This window comes from Gobio gobio (assembly GCF_949357685.1).
Source record: "Gobio gobio genome assembly, chromosome: 1".
In the NCBI taxonomy this organism is placed as follows: domain Eukaryota; kingdom Metazoa; phylum Chordata; class Actinopteri; order Cypriniformes; family Gobionidae; genus Gobio; species Gobio gobio.
In genome coordinates, this window is record NC_137097.1 from 60,773,620 (window position 1) to 60,784,885 (window position 11,266).

The following is an 11,266-nucleotide window of genomic DNA, read 5'->3' on the forward strand; positions in this document are numbered from 1 at the left end:
TACCAATCAAATGAAATCATTAACAACAAAATTCATCTTTGCGCAACAGAGGTGATAGAGAAGATGCATCTGAATTGGTGAATTGGTTTCAAATGCATAAATAATGTTGAGGATATTGTTTAAAAAAAATAAAAAATAAAAGATATTGAATGTTTGTTAAAGCAATATTATGTTTTGCAGTCATGCTCAAATTTGTGAAAACAGCTCTCTTGCTCTTGCGATATTGGTTAATTATATCACGTGTTATAAATCCAGATCTTATACAAGAACTGTTTGCAACAATATCTTGAATTTTGTGAGCATTTGTATACGTTTTTGGTGACATTTGACACAAACTAGTTAATGTCTGAATCGGCACAATGAATAAATCAAATTAGAAATTTGTTGTTGATAGCATCTGAAGCAGAAAGTTTTACGTCCAATCACATTAATGATGTTAATAAATAAATAAGTCAACGTACTGGCAATTTAGTAATATACCAGCAGTCGTGGTCTTGAAACAAAATCTCGAGTCCTCTTAGTCGGAGATCAAGACTAGACCAAGTACAAATGTGGTCGAGACCGAGACTGAGACAAGACCAAGACTGTCAAAAAATGAGACCTAGACCGGCGGTCTCGAGTACTACAACACTAGTAGATAGCTCTATTTGTCATGAATATAAAAATATTCTAAATGTGTTTTTAAAAGCTAATGAAGGTGTGTGTTGAATGTATTACTGTGTAAAAAACTAAACCCTGGAAGAGAGCGAGCCTCAGCCAGTTGAGAAAAAGTAACGCAAAAGTAACACAACACGTTACTTTCTATGAAAAGTATTAAATAATTACAACATAATTACGTAAAAACATAATTAGTCGCATTTTTTGGGAGACGCAATGTTGTAATGCACTACTTTCCCCAACACTGCTCATAAGTACATTAATATAAGTCTTGTCCTTTTTTTTCCAAACATTGAGATATTTAGCTTTAAAACAAATGTTTTGTTTTGCTTTTTTTTGCTTTATGGTATTCCAAATGCATACAGACAAAGTGAATGGGAGAAATACTTCTGGATCCTAGGAAACCGAAACAGTGGACGATTTCTGTTGCAATCCATTGCTTGTTTATGTAAGATCAGTGTGACTTTCTCATTGTCTGTCTCAGGCTAAAAGCAGCGGTGTGAGTGTGGCCCCCTCCTACAGGCCGTACCTGTTGGCCCTCCTTACGCACCAGTCCAACTGGAGCACCTTACATCAGTGCATCAGCTCTCTGCTCAACAAACACAGAGACCAGAGGTGAGCGGCTTTGTCAAAAACACTTCCCTCTTTTTGTTCTCACACCTCCGTCGTGTGTCACTCCGTTTCTTCTGGTCTCCAGACTGGACCCAACCTCAGCTCTGGACTTCCTGTGGGCCTGCAGTCACATTCCCCGCATCTGGCAAGGGCGAGATCAGAAAACTCCTCAGGTTTGATCACAGTTAATATTACATCAAAATTAGTGAATATATTTACATATCAACACTCTCTCCTTTCACATGCAGCTAGTTTAGACCAGGGGTTTTCAAACTGCTCCAAGGGGGCTGCAGGGGAGTGACACGAGGTCCGTTGAAAAGTGAAAAACTGTAAAAAATAATAATAATTCGATTCAAATAAATAAAATAAAAATGTGATATTGTTTAATAGTTATTAATCACACAGGGATGATCATATTTGGTGGTCCATGGCATCTAAAAGATTGAAACCCCCTGGTTTAGACAACCATAACAGGGTTAGGGTTTCCACACTCTAGAAAAAGCTAGGAATGTAATTTATCTGGTATTGACTTTAAATTGTGATCTGCTAGAAGTTTCTCTTGGGAATGCAATCGCTATAAATAAGCATAAACGACACATCATTGGAAACAAAAATTAGGGAATTATTACAATTATTATTAAAAACCTCTTAAAGGGACAGTAGCATAAACAGCCTGTTTTATTTTAAGGACCAGCTGGAGAGTAGACAACGGTCAAGTCAAACTAAATGACTGTTTTGGTATAAGAAATATAGACTATGGCCCCTTTAAGACTAGTTGTATTGTTAACCAGTTTGTTTTTCAGAATTTGTAGTGATCCAAAGGTCTGAAACCATAATGTCTGGCTACAGATTGTATATTTGTATCAGTTTATATTGGCTGTGAGTGTGTAAGATGGTGTTTTGTGTGTCTGCAGAAGCGCACCGAGCAGTTTGTGTTGAAGCTGTGTTCTGAGGAGCTCATTAGTCTGGTGGACCTCATCCTGTCTGAGTCAGAGCTCAGCTGCCGTGACTCAGCCACCTCCAAGAGCGCGCTGGACCAGGTCTCCTGCTCTCTTCTCCAGTCCCGCTTGCCCCTCCTGCACAGCTGTCTCCACTCAGATCTGGACAATGTAAAGAAAGTCTCTGAGTACCTCATCAGCTGTGTTAAAAAGTGGGGAGACAGGTATATCCTTTATTTATATATATATTTACACGTTTGTTTTATTCTTAGAACTACTGACAACATTTCGTCCAAAATGAACCCAAAAACCCATTTATTTGCAGAAAATGACAACTGGTAAAAATATCATGTCAAATAATGCAAAGAAAACAAGTTTCTGAACGACACAATACTAATATTTTAAGTTCAGAAATCAATATTTGGTGGAATAACCCTGATTTCCAGTCATAGCTTTCAAGCTTCTTTGCATGCTCTCTACCCGTCAGCCACATTGCTGTTGAGCAACTTTATAACACTCCTGGTACAAAAATTCATGCAGCTTGATGGTTTGTGACCTTGTGTCCATCCTCTCGATCACATTCCAGAGGTTTTCAGTGGGGCTCAGGGCTGGAGATTGGGCTGGCCATGACAGGGTCTTGATCTGGTGGCTCTCCATCCACATCTTTGTCCAAGTGTTGTCCTGTGGGGGTAAAAAACATTCCCTCGAGTTGGGGAACATTGTCAGAGCAGAAGACATTTTTCTTCGTGGATAACCTTTGAGACATGCGTACTTCATAAAAGACGGATGAGCCCGATTCCGGTCTTACCGAAGAACCCCCAGATCATCACAATTAATTCACCAAATTTCACAGTGGGTTGTAGGCCTCTCCAGGTCTCTGTCTTAAGCACCAGGTTTTAGCCAGAGCTGAAAACTGGACTCAAGAATCAAGTAGATCCATCTTTGTGAAGGACGCATGACTGAAGCCACATGCACATTCTTCCTTCTGCTCTGACAATGTTCCCAGTGATCTATGACAAAATGGATGTAAAAGCCCCCCGAAACAGCAAGGACAACAGTGTCAGACAGGTCAGGTTTCGTACCAAGTTACCAAACACTCTGCCACCCTCACCACCATCACAAAGCACTGAACTTCTTCTTTAAAAGCCCCCTTAAAGAGGCTGATAAATGTGTGTGATACCGTGCCATTGCTTTGCTTACAACAGAAATGCACTACATCAGGCACAATAACGAATGGAGCTGTAATTAGTTCTTGTGGTGTGAAATGAGAGACAGCTGAAGTCTTTCAGCGCTGTGATCTTCGAGAGAGCTCAGTGTAGTATAATGAATGCGTGAGGATTAAGGCTCCAGCTCTTCCTTTGGCTTCTGTTGTGAGTCGCAGCTCAGACTGGGGCTGTCAGAGAGATCAGACCGGGGCTCTTTGTGGTGGCAGCCCCCCTTCCTTTCTTGAATTTGCCTTTGGTTATTAAACCCCCTTAATGAGGGGGAGAAAACTTTAGACAAGGTCAGACAAAAAATTACTCCCACAAATACAATGTTTTAAGTCTAGCTAAGCAGTCTTATGGCCGAGGATGGGCTCGAGTAATACCGGCATGTAAAGAGCGTGTTTGGTGGGATAAACGGTCGTGTGTTTGTTTGGCATTCTCTCCGTATCTGTTGCATGTGAGCACAACAGCGGATTAGCTGGCATAAACCACAATTAAGCAGCAAAGTTGTCGGTAAGAAGGCCTTTGCTTGATTGGACAAGCAGTTATGAATTGTTCCTTCTGTTGGTAACAAAGTCTGTTATTGATACTGGCTGTTTTTCTAGTTTTTCTCCATGTTAATCCCTCTCTTCTTACACTTCATAGTGTTTCTTCTAGGTAGTTGACTTTAAAATACCTTTAGCAAGTATTTAGCTTCTTTTAATTTTTTTTAATAATAATTTTTTCAATTATTATTTATTTAATACATCATTGTCAATACAATTATTATTAATATACTAACATTATTATATACTATTATTAATATTCTGCAAGTATGCATAAAGCAATTTTCTGAGTTTTGAAATACTGTCCTGACATGCTATTCTCAGTATTATAAACATCATTTTGGGTATTTAATTAAGGAATATAATAGTTGTTAAAAAGTCAAAACAATTATTATGTACATAATACATTGTTTTCAATAATAATAATAATAATAATAATTAATATTCAATATAAAAAATACACACAGCGATTATGACAATTCATTTGGAAAGTGTTCCTGCTTTGTGACATGCTATTATGTATGTTATATGTATATGTACAGTCAAACCAAAAATTATTCAAACACCAGATATAATTTTTTACTAGTGGGTGCAGGACACTATGGGTAATTTATGTAAGTGAGGATAGCAAAATAAAGTAAACTGTGACATATACCCAAAAAATTGTTGATACAGTGGACTACCAGTAAAATTTATTTTAAAAAATTACACTTTGACCTGACCTTGTTTTGCTTAAGTGTTTTTTCTTTACTTGCTAATGCTAGGGTGACCAATTGTCCTGTTTTCCCAGGACATGTCCTGTCCTGGCCCTAATATAACAATTTTATATCCATATAGAGGAAGAACACTTTAAATGTATTGAAATTAATAAGGAATCTTTGAGTAAACTTCAAGTATCATTTGAGTATCTCTTTACCGGGCCGAGTGTCCTGGTTTTCCAGGACCAAAATATGGTCACCCTAGCTAATGCGCCCTTTTACACCACAGACAAAATTAAGCATTGCTTGGTCATTGGTTGAAATGAATGTGTATTATCTAATTGTCTACTTAAATTGAACAGCTGATTGGTGGATTGTAATCCATTACATACCTTTCTATCAAAGTTATCTGACATTATCGAGATTAATTTGTTCTGACACAGTTTAACTCTTGTCATAGTTTATTACCATTTTTCTAAACTTTCTAAACTGTGATAATGAGAGATAATGTTGAAGGTGTCTGAATACACTTTGGTTTGACTGTATATGTGGCATTTCCAGTATAATGAGTAAGAGGTGTCAGACGCTGCTGCTGCAGATCTACCTGCACTTCCCAGAGGTCATCCAGCACATCCGCCTACCAGAAGCCACCCTGAGTGCTGAGGGGGCAGCAGATGGCAGCACCTGCAAGGTAACCACTGCCGCTTGAGACACCTCATGCCACGAGTTTCCAGTTAACAACAGCTGAAAGATTAATACTTATTTTCTGTGTGTATATGTGCACCTTCAGCTGGATGTTCTCGTGCATCGTCTCATCGCTCTGCTGGCTGACACAGGCGACTCCAAATCAGCTGAGAGCCGCGTGTCTGATGCCAATCTGGCCTGCAGGAAACTGGCCGTATCTCACCCGGTGCTTCTACTCAGGTTTACTATGCAACAATTTTCTGTTCAGTTTAAGAATCAAACATGCTCTAGTACAGGGTTAATTAATTAAATCATAAACCTGTAAGATCAAAATAAATAATTATAAAAGCAATCGAACACTAAAAAGATTCGATTTTATTGTTGTTTACCTGCATGTCATGTGACCATTAAAGGTGCTGTGTGTAATTTTGACTGTACTTAAGCATACAAAATCCTTATATTTGCAGAGATTTAGGAAACATGCTAAGTTTACATGCTTTTTTCTCCAAAAAACAGTTGTCAGTTTAAGTCAGGTATTCTAAATGTCTGTTTTTGTTTTGGTCTGTGTGATCCCGCCCACTGCCAATTTACCCAATAGTATTTTGACACCCTGGGTTGCCAGTGGGTGGAAAACACAGCGTATTGCAGCCCTGGAAGCCAGCAAACAAACTGGGTCAGAGATTCTACCCGCCCTAAGAATGCCTCGGCATCAGAGGCATATTAAAACTCAGCTACATACAAACAGTGTAATGCTTGTCGCCTTCCATTGTCAATTGCGCTCATTCCTCTTGCGTGTCCTCAGGAGAAACAACTCTCTAATATTTAGAATTTGGACTGCAGTACCCATTTCAACCGCTAGAGCTGTCAATATTACATACTGCACCTTTAACTGACATCAGAGGACCGTGAACATACAAATGTGTTGTTAAATTATTGAAATATTAACGTAACATCTCAAGGACTTGAGAATATAAAAAACAACTGTATTCGAAATGTATGTAACTTCCATAATGTGTCTCAATATTATATAACTGGAAATGATATTGCTTGATTTGTATCCACTGACATTTTGAATGTGACATGAAAAGTATTATATTATTGATTAATAATATTTTCCCTGCTCGCAAAGCCTTGGTCATGTAGAAAAGTCATTTCTGAAACGGTGAAAATGATTACATTTTGATGAAAAAAATTAATAATTTAAACATTGCCTTAAAACGTGAATTATTTTTTCTTCACATGCTTAACATGCACTGATGGATTATGCAATACATAATATTACGATAAAATCAATTTATTAAGAAGTAAATGGGGCTAGTTTAAATTTCACGTTGTCTTAGAGTTTATGTTTGTGTTTTTCAGACACCTGTCCATGATCGCTGCACTCCTGCATGGGCGCATCCATCTGAACCTGCATGAGATCAGACAGCAGACCCATCTGACCTTCTTCGGTGATGTTCTGGCTATCCTGGAGCTGCTCCAGCCACTGGTTTTCCACTCTGACCACCAGAGGGCACTGCAGGACTGTCTGCTGTCCTTTATCAAAGTACTGCAGGTATAAAGACCTCCTCTTGTAATGTACAATGCTCCACCACATTAATCACATTTTATATTTAACACACCACTATGTTAAATACATAGTGACATTTAATAATTTTTGATAAGGAAAATAGCACTATTGCAAACCTCTCAAACTTTCTTATCTCCTAAATTAATATTAGTTTGTTATAATGAAACTGTACAAGCTAATTATAAAGAATCTTATGGGAATATTATTTCAGCATTTTCATGTAACCTTCTTGCAGAACTTCAGAAGATCATCCCGTATGCCGATCATAAACAAATTTGTGCAGTTCATCCAAAAATACATAACCCACGATGCAGCATCCGCTGTGCCTTTCCTTCAGAAACACTCAGATGTGCTACAGTAAGAGTTTTTTTGTTTTCGTTGCATCACTCTTTTCTGCATTATCAAAAACTCACAGTTAGGTTTGGTTTTCATTGTTAGACTTTTAGTGATTCCCATTCCGATTCTTGGGTAAATACTACACAAGTAAAATTTGTCTATGGTTTTTCACAAAAGTGCAACAGACTGAACAAAGTCCAGGAACAGAAATCAATGTAATCAAATGTAAAATAACACTGCATAGTTTTCTTTTTATAAATCAAATATAGATGAATCCTTATCAAAGCTACAAAAGTTGTTCAGTCAAGATTTCCTTTGTTCTTTGGTTAACATTAAGGTCACAGAAGACAGCAGGTTTATTAGGCTGCTGTCACTTTAAGACCAAATGCACAGATCTAATATACTGATACACATGCGCTTTCTTTCCCAACTGTTTACATTCACTTTATGGGCTTCTCAACTCTGGCCCTTGAGATCCACAGTCCTACAGAGGTTAGCTCAAACAAACTTGAACAAGCTAATCAAGGTATTTAGGATTACTATGCATCCCAATTTTCTTACTTTATACTACGCCCTAAAAGTATGTACTCATTTTGTGAAGAAAAAGTACATGCTTTTGAGTGTGTTGCAGATGAGTAGGCAAGCTTTGGGACATACTACTTCGTCATAACTGCCTTTTTAACCGACAGCTCTGTGGCCTAGTTACTTGCATCCTGTCACCGTTTAAACTGCCCTGTCAATTGTCTTGTTACAGTTCAAATCCTCCAGATTCAATTTAATTGAATTTCCTACCGTTTCGGAGAGAAATGTAGTAGCAATGTTGTAGTAATGTAGTAGTAATGTTCAAACGCATTTTTACAAAAGTTTTCAATGCTGTTGCATATAAAATATAATGTTGATAACTATGAATAAATATCTTTTAATTAGGTTATATGCTGATTATTAATCACTCAATCTCCTTAAAACCTCTCCATCCATCTAAACCTCTCTAAATAACCGTCTGACTCACATATTCGCCATGTTTGTAGTTTTTTTAAACACTTTTTATTAGTGTTTGTAGTTCTAATCGAATCCTAGTCCAACGCCTAATGGGTTGTGGGCAATTTTAGTTGCTAGAGTGTGCACGGATCTGCACTTCGGATTCTAACTGGAAAAACTAGACCATCCGGGTATTTCAACACCACGATTTAAGACATACTAATTCTAATTTCGAATGCTATTTAGGATGGATAGTTTGCGAATTGGGACACAGCACTAGAAAGCTACAGGCATGTGAGTTTGATCAAGGTTGGAGCTAAGCTCTGTCAGAAAGTGGATCTTGAAGACTAAACATACTGTTTACGAGGATATTGTGGAATAATTTTCGATTCCCAAACCTACTCGCAGTGCTAAAAAATTCTTCTTCTTTTTTTCTCTTTCTCTCTCAGGGGACTATCCACTGAGAATCCAGACCTAGTGCAGCTCAAGTCTTTGCTCGCTGGACTGACTCTGCCTGTGAAGTCTGGTACCTCGGAGAGCTCTGCTGAGGACAGAGACGGTAGGGGCTCCAACACCTCGCATCACAGGAGACAGAGTAACATGTGAGATGATCTTCACGAAGCCTGTCTCTCACTCTTTGTGTTTCAGCTGAGGATTCGTCCTCAGGCTCCCTCGCTTTGGTCAACATCTCAGCCTCCATGCCTCTGACTGCAGCCGACATGACTAAATGCCTGAAGAAGATCTCCAGAGGAGAAGCAATCGAGGGTGAGATAAATAAAAAAGTTTAGATAGATAGATAGATAGATAGATAGATAGATAGATAGATAGATAGATAGATAGATAGATAGATAGATAGATAGATAGATAGATAGATAGATAGATAGATAGACAGACAGACAGACAGACAGACAGACAGACAGACAGACAGACAGACAGACAGATAGATAGATAGATAAATTTGTTTATTTATTTGATAGATAGATAGATAGATAGATAGATAGATAGATAGATAGATAGATAGATAGATAGATAGATAGATAGATAGATAGATAGATAGATAGATAGATAGACAGACAGACAGACAGACAGACAGACAGACAGACAGACAGATAGATAGATAAATTTGTTTATTTATTTGATAGATAGATAGATAGATAGATAGATAGATAGATAGATAGATAGATAGATAGATAGATAGATAGATAGATAGATAGATAGATAGATAGATAGATAGATAGATAGATAGATAGATAGATAGATTAGTTTATTTATTTGATAGATAGACAGACAGACAGACAGACAGACAGACAGACAGACAGACAGACAGACAGACAGACAGACAGACAGACAGACAGACAGACAGACAGACAGACAGATAGATAGATAGATAGATAGATAGATAGATAGATAGATAGATAGATAGATAGATAGATTAGTTTATTTATTTGATAGATAGATAGATAGATAGATAGATAGATAGATAGATAGATAGATAGATAGATAGATAGATAGATAGATAGATAGATAGATAGATAGATAGATAGATAGATAGATAGATAGATAGATAGATAGATAGATAGATAGATAGATAGATAGATAGATAGATAGACAGACAGACAGACAGATGGATAGATAGAATGTTGAAGTTGAAATACATTATTTGCAATCATTTCTTATTGTTTTTTACAATTCAATCAATATTATAACATCAATAAAATATAAATTAATCGTTAAAAGATCACAGTCTCAATTCAAACACCTACGCAATCTCATTTCTAAATGACAGCGATTTGCCTGTGTCTATTAAACCTGTGACAAAATCACAACGGAATATTCAAATCTGTATTACTCAGAGAAAGCATATATCATGTGCATGAAAACCGCTTCACAAAGTCTTTTCAACCAAACAGTGTCAATATTTCTGTTACAAAAATGCATATTATCACAGAAGAACTGGAATGAACGTTTATAGTTTAGCTTCCATATGCGATCTGAAAACGTGCCAGACTGGTGCTCAACGTTACCTCAGCTCTGCTCAGCTGGAATGAAATCTGACACTGCTGCGTCTGTGCCGTGACTTTCGTTCGGCTCACTCACACTTTATTGAAAAGACGCGTTCAGTTTTTAATTGTGGTGTTTCTCTAACTGAACGAAATTATTGTATTACTATGAAGATCAAAACGACGGTGTACGGAGTGGCCTCGTAGGGCAGCGAAGCAAGTGCATTCTGGGGGTTGTTGTCTTTCATCCACATGAGACAAAATACATTTTCTGTCTTTTCTCAGTCTAGAAGGCACCAAATTCTAAAACAATTTCACATTTCTACTGCATAAATGACCCAGTTTAAATACAAAGCTTAATGCTAAATCACTGAAGTAACCCTTTAAGCATCTTTAATAGTACATATATTTGTTTAATCATTTACACATGATATATTCTTTAATTCTGCATGATTTTTAAAAAATAAATAATAAAACAAAAAAGAAATGTTATATTTGAATATTATCTGAATATTATATATATTGAAAGTATTATTATTTTTTTGGTCTAGATGTGTTTGAGGGTTTGACTGAAGTGGATGAGAAATCCAAAAGGAATCCAGAAATCATTCAGTATTTTGTTGTAAGTATATTGCACACACAATTCCAAAATGGACAAAAATTAGCAAGATTTAACAAGTACAACCTACTTGTCATGTATTATCAGAATGATCTTCAGAGGTTGATGAGTTCACATGAGGAAGTGTGCCGCAACATGGCGTTCAGTCTGGCCCTGCGGTGCATCCAGAACGTCCCCAGGTGAGATGCCTGCAGGGAAGTTTGTAACCTATATTAAATCGAAATGTCACTCACAAATACACTCACCATTATCTTTGCTAACTCTAGTATGGCTGCTGAGTTCCTGCCAACTTTCATGTACTGTCTGGGCAGCGGCAACTTTGATGTAGTGCAGACGGCTCTGAGGAACCTGCCTGAATATGTGCTGCTCTGTCAAGGTACACAAACAGACAATGACCTTATTCATTAAGAAAACACTATAATTG

The 11,266-nt window shown here is 37.3% G+C and overlaps 1 protein-coding gene across 4 annotated transcripts in view; it reads left to right on the plus strand.

The window, feature by feature from the left end:
• The window catches only part of ints1 (integrator complex subunit 1), a 43,203-nt gene that overhangs the window by 28,670 nt on the left and 3,267 nt on the right, over nt 1-11,266 (plus strand). For 3 of the 4 annotated variants that reach the window (XM_079831304.1, XM_079831305.1, XM_079831307.1), the window contains 12 exons: nt 1,142-1,272; nt 1,355-1,442; nt 2,184-2,431; nt 5,217-5,346; nt 5,446-5,579; nt 6,702-6,894; nt 7,145-7,266; nt 8,673-8,782; nt 8,872-8,988; nt 10,775-10,845; nt 10,930-11,021; nt 11,109-11,218. In XM_079831304.1, the coding sequence (XP_079687430.1) occupies nt 1,142-1,272; nt 1,355-1,442; nt 2,184-2,431; nt 5,217-5,346; nt 5,446-5,579; nt 6,702-6,894; nt 7,145-7,266; nt 8,673-8,782; nt 8,872-8,988; nt 10,775-10,845; nt 10,930-11,021; nt 11,109-11,218 (1,546 nt within the window). The remainder of the gene's footprint in view (nt 1-1,141; nt 1,273-1,354; nt 1,443-2,183; nt 2,432-5,216; nt 5,347-5,445; nt 5,580-6,701; nt 6,895-7,144; nt 7,267-8,672; nt 8,783-8,871; nt 8,989-10,774; nt 10,846-10,929; nt 11,022-11,108; nt 11,219-11,266) is intronic. The other variant, XM_079831306.1, reaches the window with a different exon arrangement.